Below are 22778 nucleotides of genomic sequence, written 5' to 3' on the forward strand. Positions count from 1 at the left end.
TGTCCTATATATCATATCAGATTATATTATAGTGCAGTTTATAAACTACATTCTGGTCACTTTTATCCGGGGTGTGTGTGCATGCATGCATGCGTTCACGCGTGCCTGCCTGCCTGCCTGTCATACACAAATATGCACTTGGGCAGGGGTGTGTGGTTGTATGTATAGGTCTGAGGACAACTTTTGAGTGTTAGTTCCTTCCACTGTGGATTCTGGGAATTGAATTCTGGTAGTCGGGCTTGTGCAGCAAGCATTCCTAACCTCTGAACTGTCTCACTGGCATGCCAGTATGTCATGCAGATGAAAAACTGTAGCTTGAGCTAATTGTCATAGATGTTTGAAAACCAGGATCGTCACATTTTGATTGTAGTACAACCCAATACAAAGACAGTGATTTTTGGAAAGTCTTTATAAACATGCTCAGCAGCTGCTAGGCTGTTGAAAAATTCTGAGCATTGTAGGTAGGGAAAGATCCCTGTAGCTGAATTACAAGAAATATCTACACCATAGGCAGCAATGCTCCAGCAGTGCTGTGCTCATGGGAAGTCGAGTACATTCTGGTTCCTAGACCCCATGAAAGGCTCCAAATGTGTTCTGGCCAGAGATGGCACTTAGCTTTGTTCTTCACACCTTCCTTTTGTCAGGTGTAGCAAGTTTGTTTCCATATATGTCCGTGTATGTGGTCTCCTAATGATACAAAGTTACCTTCACTCATATTGTAGAAACTGTAAATGATCCTACCTGTTGATACACAGTTGCAGAATCTTCCCCCAAAGGACTTAACTCAATATAAACTCAAGGATAAGATTGAACTTTGCGATAATAAACCTGACCGTCTCCGAGTGCCTACATTTTCATTAAACTTGGAAAGGTCTAAAACCTGTGTCTAGTTTCTTTGGCCAGTTGGGAAATTCATGGGACAGTACAAAGATAGAGGTTAAACACAGGCATTCTTGCCTCTGACTTCACAGTATGCTAAATTGTAAATGTCCCCAAAGATAGGCTGCTTCTTCTAGTCAACAGAGTACATGTCACTGGGGAGCAGCTGGTACTCAGTATGGTACATCCCACCCCTAATTTATATCTTGGAAAGGGATCCAAAGTCTTTGTACAGTAGACATTCCTGGCAAGAAAACATATTGTGGGCTGGAGAGATGGCTCCACTCTTAAAAGCACTTGTTGCTCTTCCAGAGGACCTGCATTCAGTTCCCAGCACCCATATGGCAGCTCATAACCATCTATAACTCTAGTTCCAGGGGATCTAATGTCCTCTTCTGACCTCCACGAATAGCATGCACATATGGTACACATAATTATGTACAGGCAAGCACTCTTAAATATAAATAAATCTTTTAAATATGCATATTGCATCTTCAATAAAGAAGTAGTCCAGCGCCCACTTCTGTGCCAGGCACTGAACTGGGCATTTGACGAGCATCACCTCTTAATCCTCAGAACATTCCAGGGAGTTTTACAGGGTCCCATCTCCTGGGCCATGAGTGAGCTGAAGGACTGCCCATTGCAATTCCATGATTTCAAGTCTGTGGGCCACCTGGAGGTCTGTCCCCGGTACACAGCAGTGCTGGCCCGCTCGGAGGAAGATGGCATTGGTATTGAGGAGCTGGACACCCTGCAACTAGAGCTGGAGACCCTGCTGTCCTCTGCAAGCCGGCGACTGCGTGTACTGGAAGCTGAAACCCAAATCCTTACTGACTGGCAGGATAAGAAGGGTGACCGACGGTTCCTGAAGCTGGGTCGAGACCATGAGCTTGGTGCTCCCCCAAAACATGGGGAGCCCAAGAAGCAGAAACTGGAAGGGAAGGCAGGACATGGGCCCGGCCCTGGCCCAGGACGACCCAAATCCAAAAACGTTCAGCCCAAGATCCAGGAATATGAATTCACTGATGACCCAATTGACGTGCCTCGGATCCCCAAGAATGATGCTCCCAACAGGTTCTGGGCCTCTGTGGAGCCCCACTGTGCCGACATCACCAGTGAGGAGGAACGAACACTAGAGGAGCTCCTGAAGCCCCCCGAAGATGAAGCTGAGCATTATAAGATTCCCCCACTGGGGAAACACTACTCCCAGCGCTGGGCCCAGGAAGATTTGCTGGAGGAGCAGGATGGGGCTCGGGCAGCAGCTGTGGCTGACAAGAAGAAAGGCCTCATGGGACCGCTGACTGAACTGGACACAAAAGATGTAGACACCCTCCTGAAGAAGTCCGAGGCCCAGCACGAGCAGCCAGAAGACGGGTGTCCCTTTGGCACCTTGACACAGTGCTTGCTGCAGGCCCTGGTGGAGGAAAATATTATTTCCCCTATGGAGGACTCTCCTATTCCTGACATGTCTGGGAAAGAATCAGGGGCTGATGGAGCAAGCACCTCTCCCCGAAACCAGAACAAGCCCTTCAGTGTGCCACATACCTAGTCCCTGGAGAGCCGCATCAAGGAGGAGCTGATTGCCCAGGGCCTCCTGGAGTCTGAGGACCGGCCTGCTGAGGACTCAGAGGATGAGGTCCTCGCTGAGCTGCGCAAACGGCAGGCTGAGCTGAAGGCACTCAGTGCACATAACCGCACCAAGAAGCATGACCTGCTGAGGTTGGCAAAGGAGGAGGTGAGCCGGCAGGAGCTAAGGCAGCGGGTCCGCATGGCAGACAATGAGGTCATGGATGCCTTTCGCAAGATCATGGCTGTCCGGCAGAAGAAGCGCACCCCCACGAAGAAGGAAAAGGACCAGGCCTGGAAGACCCTGAAGGAACGGGAGAGCATCCTGAAGCTCCTAGATGGCTAGCCTCACCTGCTGCTGGCCACCTCCCTGGCCTGGCAGAAACCCACTTTCTTGGAAGCCTTGGCCGGGGGATGCCCATCAAATGGCAACAGTCTCAGGGCTGAAGTACTCTCAGGCCACTCAGCTGAGCTGTGTGCAGCCAGCATGCAAGGCCTTACCGCGCTAGCCTGGACCTAGCATCTGCCTCGTGCCTCAGCTGAGCGGGCTTGTTCCTGGCTGTCCCCTTTCCTTCTTACAATCTCCTTGACACCTTTCCCGCAAGGACTTCTTCCTTGGGGTTTTGTAAAGTACAAACTTAAGAATAAATGACTGCTGTGTTTTGTTTTGTTTTCTAAAAAAACTAAAAAAAAAAAAAAAAAAGTAGTCCAACTACTTGGGAAGATGGGGCAGCTTATAGTAAATAAGACCGTGTCTTTAAAACAAAGTCAAAGTAAAATGAGCAGAGCTATTCCCACTGTACACACAGCTGCCCACAGCTGTGTACTTCCTGACAGATAGCCATTTGTTATCCCACCAGTGTGTCCCAGTGCCTTCTGTGACCTGTTACTATATCTGTGAGAAGAACATTAGAAGACAGGGTATAACATGAATTTTAAAAGGTCTTATTAATTAAAAAAAAAAACCAAACCCAGAGCCAGATATTAGTGTGAAAACTGAAAGATCAGAGAAACAGAACAAGCCACAGCCAACCTCACCTTGCCAACTCCTCAGCTGCTCTTGTTTCCTCAGACTGAAAGCCTCTGAGTCCTTACCCCTGAGAGTCTCAATTGAACTACTGCTAAAAGCCTCTAGTTCCTGGTCCTCATGCGTTATATACCTTTCTGCTTCCTACCATCACTTCCTGGGATTAAAGGCATGTGTCCTTCCCAAGCAAAGACAAGAGATCTTAAGTGCTGGTATTAAAGGTGTGTGCCACCATGCCTGGCTCTGTTCCCATTGTGTCCTTGAACTCACAGAGATCCAGATGGATCTCTGCCTCCAGAGGGATAGGATTAAAGGCATGTGTGCCACCACTGTCTGGCCTCTATGTCTAATCTAGTGGCTGGCTCTGTCCTCTGATCCCCAGATAAGTTTTATTTGTTAGAACACAAGTAAAATATCACCATAACAGGGCAGTCCAAGTGTCATCAGAGGAACATCATCCAGGAACTGATGGGAGCAAATACAGCCAAACATTAGGCAAAGCCAGAGGAACCATGCCAAAGAAGGAAAGAAGGGATGTAGAGGCCAGAGGGGTAAAGGAGAAGAACTAGGAGAACATGGCTCACAGAGACTGGAGCTACAAACATGAACCACAAACCTCAGACTCATCTGAGCTAGGTCCTCTGCATATATCTATGGTTGTATAGCTTGATGTTCTTGTGGGATTCCATAGGGTTTGTCTCTGACTCTTTTGCCTACACTTGGGACCCTTTCCTCCTACTGGGTTGCCTCATCCAGTCTTGATATGAGATATACCAAGTCTTACTGTAACTTGATAGGTCATGTTTGGTGGACATCACTGGGAGGCCTGCTCTGCTTTTTATTTTTATTTTTATTTTTAAGGGAAACAGAGGAGGAGTGGATCTGGGACGGGGAGGGACTGGGAGGACTGGAGAAAGGGGAAATGTGGAGATACAATGTATGAGAGAATAAAAGAAAAAAATTGGAAAGCGATATAAGAAAATAACAGAAAAAGAAAAAAAAACAGGGCAGTCACCACAGAAGTCACTTCTACTATTACTCATTTGCCAAATGATCACTGTGCATTGAAACGGTTAATGGAACATCATTAAAAGAAATAATCTGAGTCCCAAAGATTAGTTTCTGCTTTGAAAGATTTAATTCAGGTTGAGCATTGTGCTTCCTTTTCAGAGGAGGAGGAGAGGTCCAGGCCCATGTTGTGCCAGAGTAAAGCAACCATGGGCAGCAGGCAGAGAGCTTCCAATGAGGACATAAGTTCCTGGAAATAACCCAACAGTGTGTTTGTTTAATGCTTTGCTCAGCTTACTTGTGATTTCTTAAAATTAGCATGATTTCTGATGTGATTTTTAATATTAAAAATTCCCAGAAAGATCTTATTTGAGGCCCTACTGGAACAGAAATGACAACAAAGTCCAGTCATTCAAAAGCTGTAGATGAGGTTTCGGGATTGGCGTTTGTGAGTGGATCTGGGAGTATGCTTTGACCGTGAGTGAAAGGCCCATATTCAGGGGCCTTTTCAGAAGTTGAGTATCCAGCCCTCCTCCTTGGTTTTCAGTCTGTAGCTATCACTGCCTGGGCCTGATTCTTAGGGGGTGGGGGGTGGGAGGAAAGGAGGTGGGGAGTTGTTCTGAGTTAATGGAAGACTAGGCATCAATTTTTGGATTTGTAAGTGGAGGATGCTATTATAGTACCTGAAGTTTCCATTTTTGTATATCTAGCCCTTTTAACAATTCTTCATAGTATTCTGTATCATGAGTGAGTGAGTGAGTGAGTGAATGAGAGAGAGAGAGAGAGAGAGAGAGAGAGAGAGAATGTTACATGGTTGTCCTTTGATATCCATGAGAGATTGTTTTCAAGACCCCTCACAGGGTCCCAAATCTGACTGTTTAAGTCCCTTATATAGAATAACAAAACCTTTGCATAAAATCTACACACATCCCATGTATGATTCAAATTATCTCTAAAGTGCTTATAATACCTACTGCAATATAAACAATCTGAATATTGTGTAGCGAATAATGACAGAGAAAGTCTGGATATGTTCAGGACAGGTGCTTTTTTTTTTTCAAATATTTTTCAGTCTGCAATTGATTGACTCATTGGATACAAATCTCGCAGATATGGGGCTGACTCTGTACTGTCATCTGCTTTTTCCTCTAATTCTGCCTGAAAATCACACATTCTTTTCTGATCCTGCCTGAAATAACTTCTTTTGCAAAGTTATACTGGCTGAAAGTTTATCATTATCGCACCCACGGTACTCAGGAGCTCATCTTCCAGTCCTCTGGGAGACTTGCAGTGAGTGGTCACACCTTCAAGCTGAATTGTGAATAGTGCAACCAGATTGTTTCACTTCCTCTCCTGGCTTAGGTACTGTGGGTGGGAGTGTTGTTTAAAGAGGTGAGTTGGACCAAGAGCTATTTCAAACATGAGTATAATGTGGAGTGCTTTAGTTGGCTGGCAGGAACATGAGCCCTCTCAGAACAGGAGAATTAGTACAGGAAGTGAAGAACAGATGGACACAGGACCACACAGATAAACTCTTTCCCTTGTTGAAAATGTAACTAAGCTGACACGCTGGGGGAGGACAGACATGTGCTCTGCCCGCTGTTCCTTGCCCTGAAATGGAGAGATAGTAGGTGAGAATTTAACATTGTTACTCTTTCTGTGTGTGTGTCCCTCTTGATGTGACAATTTTGGGGTAAAGGCTTCCTTAAGTGTCACATTCATTAGTTGACACACCACCAGCTGGCATCTAGTCATTTCTGCAGCAAGAGCTCTGTGTTACCATTTCTGAGACAATTATTGGCTGAACTGAATCTATCTTGGTAGCATCAGAAGTAAAGCCAGAAGCCAATGGTGATACACAACACTTGTAATCCTAGCACTTAGGAGGCTGATGTGGAAGGATTGTGACTTTAAAACTAGCCTAAGTTGCATAGTGAAGTTGCCTCAAAAACAGACAGAAGCAATTGTCCAACACAAAATGAACTCAATGATATTTTTATAGACTTTTTGTCTCATTTTGCTTTGTTTGGGTATTTTTTTCTTTATTGGTATTATTGAAGCATAATGTGTATGTTTCTTGTTTTTGTTTTTTAAAGAGAGAGAAAGAGAAAAGAGTGTAAAGTTGGGTAGGTAGGGATGTGGGGAGGATCTGGAAAGAACTGGGGGAGGTGAAAGCATGATCAGAATATATTATATAAACTTTTTTTCAATAAGAAGCAAACCAAAAATGTCATACAAAGGAGTCTGCTTTAAGTGGTATTGGTTTTGTCAGCAGTAAGGAAAGCCAGTCTGATAAAACTAGCAGGATGGTTCAAGTTACACTTAGGGTTTCAGAGATTATATTTATCAAAATTTTTTTGACAGAGTCTCAACTCTATTAACAAAGTATCTGAATTTTCTTGCAACATAATGTTTTTAATAGTGTGAAAATAAGAGCCATATATGGTTTTATATCAGCCAACAGCATGTGAAAGATTGGTTGGTTCTCAAAACTGCGAAGGAAGAAGTCACTAAAGGGCTACACTGTCCACAGCATTGAAGCCTGGGGAAAATCACAGTATTTTACCAGTAGAAGGTTAATTGTGAGACTTAGCCTACAAGAAGATAATTACCTTTTTTAAGAAAACTAGAATCTTTGCCACTAAGATGGATTTGGGAGGAGAGGAAGGAGAGGAATAGAACGGTGACTGAACAAAGAAAAGCAGCAGTCTCAGCTGAACGTGCTCCTTTGGTGAGCCAGTCCTTTAGTTACTGCTGTGTGATGAATGCCTCAATGAATTTAGTTCCTCCCTGATGCAAGAGACATGTTTTGAAAAGCAGCTCATGCTTTAGCCCCTTTGGAAAAAGAAATAACAAATAATTAAGGCCACTATTCTTTTTTTTTTTTTTTTTTTTTTTTGGTTTTTCGAGACAGGGTTTCTCTGTGTAGCTTTGCGCCTTTTCCTGGAACTCACTCGGTAGCCCAGGCTGGCCTCGAACTCACAGAGATCCACCTGGCTCTGCCTCCCGAGTGCTGGGATTAAAGGCGTGCGCCACCACCGCCCGGCAAGGCCACTATTCTTAAGGGGCTGAAATTTATTGGCAGTAAAGGGCAGCTAGGCTGGCAACTCTACCAGTTAACCTGCTCACTGTGTGAGCAAACAGGACTGGAAACACCCAGGGACCCATAAAAGCATAGACAATCCTGGAGAATGTGGGCAGCTGTGTGGTATCCTGCCCTTCCGTGGATATGGTTATGCCTGCTCTCCCCAGCTAACTACCTCACTGTGTATAGAACTCTTCCGGCTCCATAAGGTATATACCTGGCCCCTCTGGAATCTATATGCTGTAGTATGAATCTTAAAGAGTCTTATTAATAAAACCAAACCCAAGGCCAGTTATTGGGGTGAATGCTGGAAGACCAGAGAAGCAGAACAAGCCACAGCTTCCTCACCTTGCCAATTCCTCAGTTGATCCTGTTTCCTGAGACTGGAAGCTTCTGTGTCCTCCTTCCAATGGATCTCAGCTGAACTGTGCTGCTCAAAGCCTAAAAGCTTAACCAGCCAAATGCTTCTAGTATCTGGTCTTCACACCTTATATATCTTTCTTCTTTCTGCCATCACTCTCTGGAATTAAAGACTCACTTCTTGGGATTAAAGGCGTGTGTCACCATACCTGGCTGTTTCCAATGTGGCCTTGAACTCACAGAGATCCAGAGGGATTTCTGCCTCGAATGCTAGGATTAAAGGTGTGAGTGCCACCATTTTCTAGCTTCTGTATCTAGTGGCTGTTCTGTTCTTTGACCCCAGATAAGTTTATTAGGGTGCACAATATTTTGGGGAACACAATACCACCACATATATGCACCTAGAAGTTACTGTGTGGAATGTATAAAAATGTGGGAGATTAAATTTGGGGGGCACTTCTGGCACTTTACATACATGTTGAAATGGCACAATTACACTGTTGGGGAAATATAAGCATCCTTATTTCCACACCTGAAGAAATGGAGGGAGTATCCAAATTTAATCTCCTTGGTTTCCACATCTGTTGTTTTTCTATGACATGAAATGTCTGCTCCAGATGTGGCTGTTAAGAAATCAATGTAGCCGGGCGGTGGTGGCGCACACCTTTAATCCCAGCACTTGGGAGGCAGAGCCAGGCGGATCACTATGAGTTCAAGGCCAGCCTGGTCTACAGAGCAAAATCCAGGACAGACACCAAAACTACACAGAGAAACCCTGTCTCGGAAAAAAAGAAAAAAAAAAAGAAATCAATGTATGACTTCTCCAAGCCTCAACTTTGTATTTGAAAAATGAGAGGTTAGAGAGACTTGAAGGCCTCTTATCCTCTTGACTTTTCAGCGTTCAGAGGTGGGTCTGGCTGAAGTAGAGATCCATTAACGGCAGGTCTAGGGAGGGACCTGAGTTTGAGCATCTAACCAGAGTCTAGTGACTACAGATGGTGCTGGTCTACAGCCAGCCTGTAAGTAGTTAGACTGTGTACCAATCCCATTTTGGCTTCCAAGATGGCAGTGACTGTATCTTAGTCTTCTGGTCATACCCTTATACCTGTATTTATTTAGGTGACTGGCATGTTTAGCCCTCAATAATGGTACACACCTTGGACCTAGTTCGCCTAGAGCAGTGGTTCTCAATCTGTAGATCGCAACCCCTTTGGGGTTGAACAGCCCTTCCTCAGGGTCTCCTAAGACTATTGGAAAACACAAATATTTACATTACAATTCACAACAGTAGCAAAATTGCAGGTATAAAGTAGCAATCAAAATAATGTTATGGTTGGGGGTCAGCACAACACGAAGAACTGGGGTTAAAGGGTCGCAGCATTAGGAAGGTCGACAACGCTGGGCTGGGGGAGACAGCCTCAGGAAGGCATGTACTGCCCAGTGCTTGTGATCGCACACTTTCACGTGAGTTGCATTCCTCAAGGGCGAAATCCTGACTTTTTCCCGTCTGGTTTCTTGTTAATTCTTCTCTCCTATACCCCTATCTCCAGCTCACTCAGACTGACTTGATCAAAATAAGATTGACTTGGAAGGACATCCGGAAAATGCTGTGAGGGTGGTCCTTACTGTCTGAAAGATTTTATTTTCCAGATGAAATCCCATCTGCCCTCCTGAGACACTGTTACTTATACCCTTTCTCCCTCCACTCTGATAGCCCTCTGTGTTGTAGTAGCAGTAGTTGTTCCCTGCCATTTTCCAGTGGTAGCCCTTCCTCTTTTTAGGAAGCCCTACCTCTTTCTGTGGGGAAAATTCCATATTCGAGAAAGAACATCATGAAACAAGAAATAGCCACTAAAATTTCTTCTCTTTTTCTGTGTCATAAAAATGCTATGTTAAACCATGTGTTTAGAGTTGGATCTTATTAAAATGCTTTAGAAATAAAGGCTTATTACTATGCTGTAACTATAAAGATGGGGATACCATTTTTTAATGTGACTGTAGCTTATAATGCCCCAAAGGACAACACTATATATTTTCATATGACTGTCAAGGGACAGAGTTAGCTCCAAGTATCTGACTTAGATATACAGAACACCATTCCCTTCATCCAAGAAAGTATGGGGATAATTAACTCAGTCTCCTCCCAAGTGCCAGCCTCTTAAATCAGCACATAGCCTCCTGGGGAACCTCCACAGCCCAGCTGTTGACTGGAATCTCCTTTACCTCTCCATTTTGAATTTTTATAATGAACTGGACAGTGCTGTGGAGGCAACAGGCATTTCTGTTTTCTTGGTTTCTTCCTATGGCCTAGCCCATCATGTTTATCCATTTGGTAAGATTTATTGTGGATTTGTTTTCCTGAGTTAAACAAGTCTCTCCCTTCGCTTTACAAATTTGGTAATTAGCCTATTAGTAACCATTGAGACCCTCTGGAATCAAAGACACCCAGAATCATAATTACATGGAACCCTAGAGGTCACTCTGCCTGATTACCTGTGTCCAGTGCCTGTGCTCTTACAGAATTTCTACCCAGTGAGGCTTCTTTCTGTTAATACTTGCAGAATTCAGTGCTGAATTTCTGGTTCTCTCAACCCCACCTCGTGTCTCTGAATGATGAGCTTCTAAGAAAGTTCTCCAGTAGGGACAGGGCCTTTGCTAACTGAGGCAGGCAGCTTAAAGGCTGCCCAGATCCTAACTAACTACTGCTCATTAGCCTGGTCCAGGCCATTTTCCATAGTGCTGCATAGCCCCTATCCACAAGTGCCACCTAGGAATTCTGCCTTTTTCTAGGGAAGGTGAGAGAGAGAGAGAGAGAGAGAGAGAGAGAGAGAGAGAGAGAGAGAGAGAGAGAGAGAGAGAGTTAAGAAATTTGAATTTGAATTGTTTAGGATTTGATGAGATCAAAGTCAACTAAATCCTGGAGAAGTTCTCAGAGGTCCAAAAGTATTATAACATTGAAGCAACCAGACTTATTCAAGATATGTGGGAAGAGGTTGGAGTTGCTGAAATAAAGGTGCCCATGACTCCTACCCACCTATGCAAACATACATACATACATACATACATACATACATTCATACTGAATACGTGTGTGTGTGTGTGTGTGTGTTGAACATATATGGATCAAGCTGAAATCCAATCACCTATAGTTTCTACCATGTGACACCAATAGAAAGAAAAGAAAAGAACTTTCTCACCAGGTATAATGGCACCTGCATGTACTCCTGACACTGGAGGGAACTGAGGCAGTATCAAGTTTGAGGTCAGCCTAGGCAACAGCAAGACCCTGTGTCCTAAGAGCCAAAGGAAAACAGACACTTTTCTCCTACACAGATTGTAGGGAAGCAGCTACATGCCTCTAAACCTTTGTTGGTTACCCTTATGGCAGATAATCAGACATCTAGCTCTCTGGTCACCCAACTCTAGAGGACCTTCTCTCTCTCCAACTTTCCTCAAGTTTGGGTTCCAGATATAAGCCTAGGGACCCAATCTTAGCTCTGCCAGGAGCATGGCTCCAACCTCACAACATGCAAAAAAGAGCATCTCATGTGTGACTGGGGTGAAGAAGCACTGCCTAGATCTATCACCACAAATGCTGGTGGCTGCACAAATGGAATGTGGGCATGAAGGGTAGAGGTGACATGACAGCGTCAGGAGAAGCCACAGCCTAGCACTTGGATGGGTACATCTGTCTCTTGGTTTTTAGTTTCTGTCTTGACTTTCTTTAACATGGAATATAATATAACTTTAGTTACATGGCTGGGATAGCTGAGCCCATGTTTTCAGGTTTGCATTTTATCAAGGTTGGTTTTGTTTGTTTGTTTGTTTGTTTGTTTTTGAGATAGGATTTCATGTAGCCCAGGCTGATCTTGAACTCATGATCATCTCAAGTTTTTTGTTAGTTTATTTTGTTTTTTGGTTGTTTGATAGGATCTCACTCTGTAGCCCTGGCTGGCCTCAAATTCCAGTAGTCCTGACTCTCAGCCTTTCAAATGCTTCGATAGCAGGCATGAGCCACTGCACTGGCTCACAGCTGTGTCAAGCACACCACTTGTCTAACTGATACTGCTGTAGTATGGCTTCTTTCTCACTAACACTGCTCCCATCTTACATTGTGGCAGCTACTTGTTTATTTAAAATTTTAACCTTTAAAACTGAGTAAATGTCAGGCTAACAGCTTAGGTGTGCTCTAACAACGAGCTTCCTGATCCTGAACTTGAGGACTAGCCAGGTTATAACCACAGTGTCTGTGTGTGAGGACTGCCTTCATGAAGCAGATAGACAGATTGGAATGTGTGTTCTGTTTGCAGGCACCCTCCCCACCAAAGGATCTGCCCTTAAAAGGAAAGTAGAGCAAACTATTCTCCACTGGGCCAACACAGGCCCCCTTGGGTAAATCTGTCTACCCTATTTGATAATATTATCACAGGATTATAATGGTATCTGCATCACAAGAGATTGGGGCTCAAAGGAGATGAAATATTGGGTTGGAAACTGGAGCCACATTCTTTCTACTGTGTCATTGTTCATGTTAAGGAGGGTGTCATCTCTGTTGGATCTCATTATATGAAGGTTACTTCAGAGTTCCAGCCTTTCCACCTGTTCAAATCCTTCATCTGCGTGCTTCCATGCCTTGTATTTACTAAGTTAGAGAAACTTTCTCTGTGTGATGAGATGCAGAACACTTAGAATACAGTTGCTCCATCTTGAAATAATTTACTATTTTAAATAGCAGGTCAGACATACACACACCAGAGGCCAGTTGATCCTGTGCCCTTGGTTTTGTTCGCTAGAAATGGAGAAAGTGGCTTCAGTGTATCTGACAAATATTCACTCATGTAGGAGACATAAGGGCAATTTTAAATTTTTTTTGAGAAATATTCCATTCCTAGTTTATTCTGCATTTTTTTTTATTTTGCAGTACAATTCAGTTCTACATATCAGCCACGGATTCCCTTGTTCTCCCCCCTCCGGCTCCCCTCACCTTCCCCCCAGCTCACCCCCTATTCCCACCGAAACAATTTTTTTTTTTACCTGGTGACCAGATTTTCTGGTCATCTGTAATGCCAGCCTCACCCACAGGGCCCATGGTCTGTGATAATCAAGATACTACTCTTACTTGATCCAGGACATTTCACAGATGACCTTGGGTTCCTAGGTGTCTGTTTCCCCATAGTGGAAGAGTGTTTGTTTGGTTTTAGGCAATCACAGAACTGTATGCTTGTCTAACTCTCCTGAATAATGAGTCCTTGGCATTTGTAAATCAAGCAGTTATTTTCGTGAATGAAGATGAACTTTTTCAGTTCAATACAGACTATACAAACTGTTCAGAACCACAGAACACTTGACATTTGGATATCCTTCTCCTCTCTGTGAGTTTTACTCCAGACTTTGGGAAGTTACATCTCAGTAAAAATTGTAATGAATACTCTCCCTCCCTTTTCCTGTACCTACCATGAAGTCCTTCATGCACTCACCTAGGACTTATTCTGCTGACTTTGCTACTTACAAAAGGCTCCACTTCTTATGCCAGTACCTGAAGAATGCCTTTCTTTAGACAGAGCCACCTGGCAGAGCAGGGAGCTGGCAAGGACGTGGTGGGTGCCCCTCTCTATCTACACCCACTTACTGTTATCTTCTGCATTCTCTTGTGCCTACATGTATCTACATGTATTCCTGCCTGAATGAAAAGCTGATGTGACTATGAATGAGGTCTGTAAGTACTTAAAGCCATTTCTGAGTTTTAAAACTCAATTCTGGACTAAAGGTCACTCATTTTATTGCATTTACTGTGGTCATGTTAAGAAACTGTGGCAAGGGACCAAACTAGAACTACAACCCTATAGTCTACAAGTGTTGGTCGTGGTGGTGGCAGCAGCAGGGGTGGTGGTGTGTGTTGTTATGCATGTAAAAATTTTTGATGAGTTACTATTTTTATTTACATGCATTTGTGTTTTATCTACAAATATGTCTGTGTGAGGGTGTTGGATTCCCTAGCACTGGAGTTACAGATAGTTGTGAGCTGGCGTGTGGGTGCTGTTATGATATGTTACAGGGGGACCCCTGAGAGTGCAGGGTGCACGTGCAGGGAAACATGCTGGGCAGATGCAACAGAGACAGCAGCTCATGGAAAGTCATTCACACCCAGGGCTGCATTCGTGTGGAAATGGTTTATTATAATAGGAGATAAAAAAGACAGAAAGGAGAGAGAGAGAGAGAGAGAGAGAGAGAGAGAGAGAGAGAGAGAGAGAGAGAGAGGTGCGCGCACCTCATGGCAGGAAGGAAGACAGCAGAAGAGAGGAGGGGGAAGGGACAGAGTTTTTCCTTAAAATGAGGCTTTTACGTCAGGATGCAAGGCGGTGCCAAGGGAGTGGAATTTCAAGGGATGGGTCAGAATATTAATAGGTGCTAGGAATTGAACCTGGGTCCTTTGGATGAACAGCCAGTGCTCTTAACCACTGAGCCATCTCTCCAGCCTCAAAATTTTACTGAATGCTTATGAATAGCCAGCATACATTTGGACCACTTCTGTTAGGTGCTAGTGACAGATGAAACTACACCTTTCAAGTTTCTGTTTCCCATGAGAGATAAGTAGCTTGATGGGGAGGGTGTTCAGGTGCAGTGGATTGTAGGAGAGGGAGCCCAGTTGAAGGCAGACCTCACAGGGGAGTCAGGGTTTTGAGAGAAGCTCTAGAGGATGGGTGAAGTTTGTTTAAGCAATCAGGTATTGGGGACAACATTGACAGGACAGGACAAGACAGCAGCATATTCCCTGGCAGCCAGGAGTCTCTACGTTGACCTGAGGCACACAAGAAGAGAATGAAGGTGCACAGTTGGGGTGGGTTAGATCAGGAAGGCATCTGTGCCCTCTTTTCCTACCATAAACAACCAGGAACTATCAGAAATATTCAGGCTGGAGAAGGACATGGCCAAATGTATCAGGCATCAATTCTAAGGCATATTGCTAAAAATAACATAAATCAAAGGAAAGTAGGATTCTTTCTTCATTATTTAAAAAAATGATAATAAAACTCTTTTCTCAGATTTGGGCAGAAATCTCTGCTTTTCCCTATGGAGATGCAGCTCTGTCTTCTCCTTTGTGGTTTTGTGTGAGGGCCTGAGTGCCTTCCTATGCTGATATTGCAAACTGACCAGCTGGCTCTTCTCTCTCTCTCTCTCTCTCTCTCTCTCTCTCTCTCTCTCTCTCTCTCTCTCTGTGTGTGTGTGTGTGTGTGTGTGTGTGTGTGTGTGTGTGTGTGTGTGTGTGTGTTGGGGGGGGTGTCATGCTCACATGTCAGGCTGATGAATGACCTCTTTACTGCCCGACTGACCTCTGCATCACTGTCTTCCTGACTGGGTAACCCCCAGCTCTCTGGATTGAACCATCATGTATGGCAATCCGTAGGCCCCCTCAGGAGCAGAGTACTTTGCTCTAAATCATGTGTCAGGAGCACCAAGGGGCTGCCACTTAGTGGAACATTAGAAACAGTTTTAGTATTTTGAGCTTTGACCCAAGTCCACCGCGATCACTCAGAAGTTGGGTCTTTTCTTCTGCCTTTGTTCCTTTTCATTCCTTCCCTTTTCCTCCTTTGGTGGGTTTCATCTAATTTGTTTCCTTTTTAGTTTTTTTGGGGGGGGGAATATTTGGGTTGCATAGTGACTATTTCTGCCTATTTGGACTTTTTGTCTTAATACATCTCAAGTGTTTAGTAAGGTTGGTTGGTCCAGCCAGCTCTAGACTAGAATTCAGTAACCCTGTGTCAGGACAGGCATACTTGGAATTCTCCACACATCTGCAAGGCCCCACACCATTCTCTACAAAGGGCCATCAGGATTATTTCTGGCAATTTGGTATAAGATTCAAAGGGGATGGGTGAAAAGAACAAACCAGAAGGAAGAATACAGCTGCAGAGAACGAGGAGACTGTAGACATGCAGGAAGTAAAGGGAAGGCAAGCAGGAGTCTAGGGTGGAAAGGTCTAGGGGTGGGAAGGAGGAGGTGAGCTGGAACTAAATAGATGATGTCATAGCAAAAGATGATGAAAGCACAAGACAGCAGAGAATTTTTTCATTTTATTGAAAATAGGTTCTTTTTTCATACAATAGATCCTGATGGTAGTTTCCCCTCCCTCTTCTCTCCTAGTTCCCCTGTACCTCCCTTCCCCAGCCCCCAGATCTACTCCCTTTATATCTCTCATTACAAAAGAACAGGCTTCTGAGAGATAACAACCAAACATGACAAAATAAAATACAACCAGATAAAACAAAAATCATCACATAGAAGTTGGATAAAGCAAATCAACAGGAAGAAAGGAGTCTAAAAAGCAGGCACAGGAATCAGAGACCCACTTGTTCTCACACTCAGGAGTCCCATAAAAATACTAAGCTTAAAAGCTATAATATATACACAAAGGACCTGGTGCAGACCTGTGCAGACCCATGCAAGCCCTGTGCTTGCTGCTTCAGTCTCTGTGAGTTCATGTGCATCTTGCTTAGATCATTCAGAGGGTCTTGTTTTCCTGGTGTCCTCCATCCTCTCTTTCCAACTCCTCTTCTGTGGAGTTCCCTGAGCACTGAGCAGAGGGATTTGATGGAGACATCCCATTTAGACTCTGTCTCCTCATAGTGTCTGGCTGTGGGTCTCTGCAACTGTTCCCACTGCTGCAGGAGGAAGCTTCTCTGATGACGATGATGGAATAAGGCACTGATCTATGAGTATAGCGGAATATCATTAGGGATTTATTGATTTTTTTTAAGACCAGTAGTGTTTTGTTTTACCATAGGTCTCTAGGCTTTCTAGTCTCTGGTTCTTGGTTACCAAAACAGTGTCAGGTATGTGTTCTGTCTCCTAGAGTGGGCTTTAAGTCAAATCAGACATTGCTTGGCTGCTCCCACAAGTTCTGTGCCACCATTTCCCCAGCATATCTTGCAGGCAGGACAGATTATAGGTCAAAGGTTTTGTGTCTGAGTTGGTGTTTGCATTTCTCTTTTAGTAGCCTGAAGAGTGCCTTCCTGCACCAAAGACACTAGAACATAGGGGTGAAGGCTCCATGTAGGCACCAGCTGGACTTCTCCATGTTCAATGAGTTGTGTGGGTGTTGCCCTCTGCAATGGGGCCCTGCTGTCCATTTGCAGAGAGCATCCCATTGTCTTAGTAACAGCCTGGGTTGTTTGGGACCCCATTGGCCAACAGCCCAACCGAATGTAACCCAGTTTCACTGCTTACTGGAAGCCTCAATGGGTGACAAGAGGTGACCCATTGGGACTGTGTATCCCCTATTATTAGGAGACCTCATTAGATTCACCTTCATATATTTTAGGAAGTTTCCACTGCACTAGGTTTTCATATCATAATTGAAGCTCTAAGAAAGGGTCCTTGGCCTAGAATTCATAATTTTCCTGCCTCAGACCCTCAGTTGCTAGGGTTAGCAGAAATAGATTTTCTTAGTGACTTTTTTTTTTGCCATGCTGTGGCTCAAATTCAGGGCCTTGAGCATGTTAGGCAAATCGTTCCTCCATTGAGATGAACTTCTAACCCCTAGTACACCATTTTTTAAAGAAGATTTATTTTTCTTTTCATTTGCGCGTGCACGCATGAGAGAGAGAGAGAGAGAGAGAGAGAGAGAGAGAGAGAGAGAGAGAGAGAGAGAGCCAGTTAGTTAGACAGACATATATATGTGCAGGTGCCTGAAGAGGCCATCATATTCCCCTGGAGCTGGAGTTAACAGGCCATTGTGAACTGTCTGACATGGGTCCTCAAAAATGGTCTCTCAGGTCCTCTGCAAAAGTAGCAAGTGCTCCTAACTGCTGAGCCATCTCTCCAACTCCCCTTCCCTAGTATACCTTTTGACACTTAGATTTTCTTTCTGGAAAGAGGTGCAGACTATGCATAAGATTTGACTTCGGCTTATAATAATTGCTAGGAAATCAGTCGCAAAGACATTTTCAGCTGCCCGGAGGACAGGAGCTGGGTGCTCCTTTGCTTCCTTCCGTCCCTCCTGCTCTGTGCCCTGTACAACTTTGGTCAGTTAACTAAAAGACCAGTGGCAACTGCAAGCGACTCTGGTTTACCAAGTAAAATGCTTGGGCATTTTCTACCACCTCTAGGGAGTGGAAAGAGTGTTCTCTAAGCTTTTTTCCCTAAATAGTGGAACAACTTAAAATAGCCATGTATCTATCGACTTTTATTTATGACATTTTTGTTTTTAATTAATAATTTGGTTTAAAGGCTGTATTCTGATGAACCATCAGTTTAGTGCAGCCTGGTCCATATAGAACTGGTGCCCACTGGAGAAATCACCAGTGAAAGCTCTGAGTCATCTTTGGACAGTGGACAGTTGGCTTTCCAGGACATCCCACCAACTGACAGTGGTGCTGTGTGTTTACTGTCTATTGGGGCACACATGGCCTATACTCAGCTAGGGAGTGCTATGGGGTATCCCTTTGGATTAGCCAGTGTTATACAAGATCATTTTAGATTTGGGAGATAGTACTTCCAGACCCAGAGCAGAAGACATATACAATTCCATATCCTCCCTTTGGCTGAGTTAGCCTTTAGAATCTGGGTTGTGTTAGCACCTGAATTAAACCACAGCCCTCCCCATGGGGCAGTAGTACACCCATCTCCTACTCACCCATCCTACTGCTCCCCAGGCTCAGCCCAGGGGTGTTGCTGTTTACCAGTTGGCTGGTGGCTGCCCTTTGAATCATGTCCTGGATTTCTTAAGCCACATGCCAGCTTCCTTGTCTCTGATTGTAAGGCTCCAGATTCCAGCTCTGAAGAAACAGAATTAAAAGCTTTTCAGACCAAAAAGAAAAAGGTCTTCAAAGCTGCCAGCAGTGGCTTGGGATTACCTCCACTTGGGTCCAAAACCCCAGCAGTGCTCCATGAAGTTCCTCTCCTTTGTGCTTCAGGCTCCTCCCTAGCTCAGACCTGGATACTGAGGAACAAGAATAACAGAGAGCAGCTTCTGGGACTCACATTCCTGCCACAACCCAGTTCCTGCTATTAGGTCTAGCCAGGAGTGGGAGGGGGGGTTGAAATTTGTAGGTGTTCCAGTTCGCATTCACAGGGGCTCTGAATTGGGGCAGCAGCCTGGCTGATGGGCACCAGCCTTTTGGACTTGCACATGTCAGTTGTATCCTACACATCCTGTTCGGGTTGCTCTTCTGCCATCTGGAAGCCATTAGCAATGGAATGGTTTCAAGTGCTTGCTGAGCCCTGGTTTTCCAGGCACTGCCAGGTCTCAGCAGCCAAGTGCCTTTCAGTTTTTATAGGATTTCCAGTTAAGGCCCAGCAAAGCTCTGTCCTCTGGACCCCAACCCAGTGCTCTTCTCTTATTGGACCCAAGAGCAATGACATGTGCATGGAGACACTGGCACCTGTCCTTGATCCATGTCTTATCCACTTTATGGGTTTGAAGGGAAGTCACAACTTGAAAGCTACTCTGTGAAGGTACCCTTGTGTCCTCTGCTGTATGCATGTAGGACTGTGAATTAGCCTGTGGAAGGCGGAGAGGACTGATGCTTTTGGATCTCTAAATTCATTGCAATGAGCATGTCATCACCTTAGCTACACGCTGTACCTGACATTGCTGTGTCCTTGCTGCATGTCTTCCCCTGGTCCTTACGGGAAGTAACCCTTCAGATGCAGGCACTGCAGCTTCTAAAGGAGGTTCTGAGTTCTAACTGAGGTCTTTGTAATTCCAGACCTCTTTCTGCTCTCCAAACCCATGTCTGTATTGAAACCTGGGTAGGGTAGACAACCCAGGAGAACAGAGGAGCAGCCAAGGAAATGGCATTTGCATGCTAGATAGCACAGCCTGCTTTTTTTCTTTCTTTCTGTCTTTCCTTCCTTCCTTCTTTCTTCTTCTTCTTTTTTTTTTTTTGTTTTTAGAAGCAAAATGATCATTTTGAAAGGAAACTCACGCAGTCTGTCAGCTTCTTGCCAACTCTTACTACAGTGCAACTGGCCAAAAACAGCCAAACCTTGTTTGGGGCATGAAAGCAGCTGTTATAATAACCCCTGCTCTGCCTCTTTCCTGTTATGATGGAATGACTGTTTCAAGTAAATGTCTCCAATCCACAGATTTTCTGGGGTCAAGAAAACACTTTTTTAATTGGCAGGCTTGATCAGATTTTTTTTTTACCAAGTTAGGAGGTAAACGGAATGGCTCCGTCATTTCAGATTCATGCATGTCTATCAGTGCTGGCTCCATCCTGGGCACCTGAACTCCCACCTCCCACTCCTTTGGCTGGACCTGCCCCTATTCTGTTCCAGGGCTTGCAGCGAAGAGTCAGGAGAATGAGAACACAGATCATGGAATCAGATCTGGGTTGGGATCCTGGCACTACCAACCTTGAGTGTGGACTCTCATACAACTTACTCTGGGCCTCAGTCTCCTAATCTATCAGATGGATGGAGTAATAACTACCCATTGGGCTTAACACAAAGTTTAAAACAAAATCAAAATAAGAAGAAACATTACAAGTCGGAAAGATGGATTAGTAATTGAGAGAGCCTGATGCTCTTCCAGAGGACCCCACTGAGTACCAGCACCCATGCTAGGCTGACCACAACTGCCTGTGTCCTCAGTCCCAGGAAATCTGAAGCCCTCTTTTTGCTTCCATGGGCACCCCTAACCCCAGCATACACACATACAAGTAAATATATAAATAAGTAAGTGAAGAAGAAACATCCACGGTACTTAGGGAGATCTTGTGCTTTGTTTTTGATTGGGGATTTTATATATATATATAAACTCTTTTAATCCTCTCAACAGCCCTGTGAGATGGAAACTTTCTAACTACACACTAAGTTCTCTCTAGTTGTACATGAGTGAGCACACACCAGGAATCCCTGACTATACAGACCTTCTGCTGTCAGGGAGACTAATAGATAAAATAGCCAGTATGTTAAATAGAGGTAAGAGCTATGGAGAAAACTAATATGGGAGCGGAAGATGGAAAACAGTCAATAGGGCTGCTACCTTCAAAAGAGTAACCAGGGAATGCCTGTCTGAGAAGTTGTCATTGGAAGAAAACCTGAAAAAAAAAAAAAGCTGGGGCGGAACTGTATATAGTTCCTACCTAGGAGATGTATAGGAACTAAAAGAGCACATAGATGCAAGGGTCCCATGGTCACTGGCCTGGTGTGTTCAAGGTGCAGCAAGGAAGCTGATATGGCTGGAATGGAAGGGCTGAGCAGATGAGATCAGGATTGTGGCAGACAGTTCAGAGCCTTCTAGACCTCAGCCTTTTCTCTCTGTGATGAGAAGGTCCTGGAAAGAGGGACACAATCCAGAGAATGCCAGATGTGAGAAGAGAGACTACTTACTCATTTGGTCAATACAGCTGCTGTTCCTGCTGTTGGTTCCCACAAGAATGGTTGCCAACTCTTTGAGATGATTTAAGTAGGACATCTCTTAAGGGACCATCTGGACCTCCACTAGCAAATTATACTTTCTGATTTTGACAACAGATAGACTTTCCCCAATTTCTGCTCTCTATCTAGACTCTTCCCTTTCTTTGCCTAGTTCTATCCTTGACTGCAGCTCTGGGCTGGATAGTTTCTGTAGTGCTCCTTAACTGGCATTGTAGGTAATATGGTGTACACCTGCCATGCCTAAGGTACTGCTGTTTTGATCTAGTTACTGGTACCAGGGACTCACAGATATGTATTACTTAGGCCAAGCAATTGTGAGAAAGAAAGGAGGGCGGAGGAGATGCTTATAAATGGAATTACCCCTGACTGTGAGATGTCAAGAGTGTCAGTGCAACCATCAAATCTGAGACCTGTAAATATTGATGAGAAAAAATGTGGATATTCCCCCAACTTCCATGAGAAGTCAGTTCTCACCCTTGAGTCTTGGGTGGCTTCTGGCACCTATGAATGTTCTGAAATTGAATCTAAATGTATATGTGTGGGTATTTTTCTAAGATGAGGTCCTAGCTACCATGTGATTAGTGTTTTAGATTACTTTAGTCACAGTCAGTCACAGGCTGTACTTGTAATGTCAGATACGCTAGCAAGTTAGCTTCCGTTCAAAGCTAGGGGAAGGTGCTAGTTTGAAAATGGAGTTTAAAGAGATCATTCAGTTGCCTAACATTGAGCAGTCATGATCTCCAAATATTGTGTATAGTATTCCCAAGATAGATACTTCTAAAGTTATACAGTGTATGTTTGCAGATGCCAATGTGTGTACTGTCACGCAGGGTCTGTGTAGCCTCTTTGATCAGTGGCTGTAAGTCACTAAGAATCCACCCTCTGTGTTACACTCTTCATTGCCTTTGAAACACCTCCCCCCAATTCCTGTGGTTCACAGGAACACATATGAGCCAAGTGGTTTCAGACAATAACCTAGGCCTTAAGTATTTAGAATCCCCAACCCTCCCGGACCCCATGGCCCACATGCAAGAGGCATTCCAAGTTCTAAGGAGGACCAGAGAAAAATTTAACAGGAACATCCAAAAACCTCATAGCAACACCATGTACAAAAATTTATGCCAAACACCTCTCTTCTAAAAACCTGAAATCCTAAATACTCCCAATTCTGAAACTTTGAGCATTGACTTGATGCCGCAAGCAGGACATTCCACATCTAACCTCATGTACTGAGCCCAAACACAGATGTGCTAAAAAACAGTGTAGGAAAGTATATAAATGAGTTTTGTATTTAGACGGGACATATCCCTAATATATCTCATTAAATATATGCAGATAGTTCAAAATCTGAAAAGGAAAATTGAAATACTTCTGATTTCAAGCCTTTCAGATAAGCAGTGATCAACCTGTGTGTTGGCACATGTTGGCATCTTGTGGTAGGGGTCGCAATAACCCATTCTACTGAGGTTC

At 44.3% G+C, this 22778-nt stretch overlaps 2 protein-coding genes and 1 long non-coding RNA gene across 3 annotated transcripts in view; 2 read left to right on the top strand and 1 right to left on the bottom strand.

Moving 5' to 3' along the window:
• Colec12 (collectin subfamily member 12) overlaps window positions 1-22778 on the top strand; it is a 174060-nt gene that overhangs the window by 107964 nt on the left and 43318 nt on the right. The window lies entirely within an intron of this gene.
• LOC128112517 (transcriptional adapter 3-like) lies at window positions 1478-2828 on the top strand. The gene has a single exon (XM_052741508.1). It carries the CDS (start codon window positions 1496-1498, stop codon window positions 2426-2428), a length of 933 nt encoding a protein of 310 aa, XP_052597468.1. The 5' UTR covers window positions 1478-1495; the 3' UTR covers window positions 2429-2828.
• LOC128112518 (uncharacterized) overlaps window positions 15985-22778 on the bottom strand; it is a 39074-nt gene continuing 32280 nt past the window's right edge. The window contains exons 3-6 of the long non-coding RNA XR_008219007.1: window positions 21014-21204; window positions 18779-18864; window positions 18559-18700; window positions 15985-16633 (exon numbers count right to left, since the gene is read on the bottom strand). This is a non-coding gene — a long non-coding RNA (uncharacterized LOC128112518). The remainder of the gene's footprint in view (window positions 16634-18558; window positions 18701-18778; window positions 18865-21013; window positions 21205-22778) is intronic.

The sequence above is a fragment of the Peromyscus californicus genome, unplaced genomic scaffold (genome assembly GCF_007827085.1).
Source record: "Peromyscus californicus insignis strain IS unplaced genomic scaffold, ASM782708v3 Scaffold_17__1_contigs__length_78620276, whole genome shotgun sequence".
Classification (NCBI taxonomy): Eukaryota; Metazoa; Chordata; class Mammalia; order Rodentia; family Cricetidae; genus Peromyscus; species Peromyscus californicus.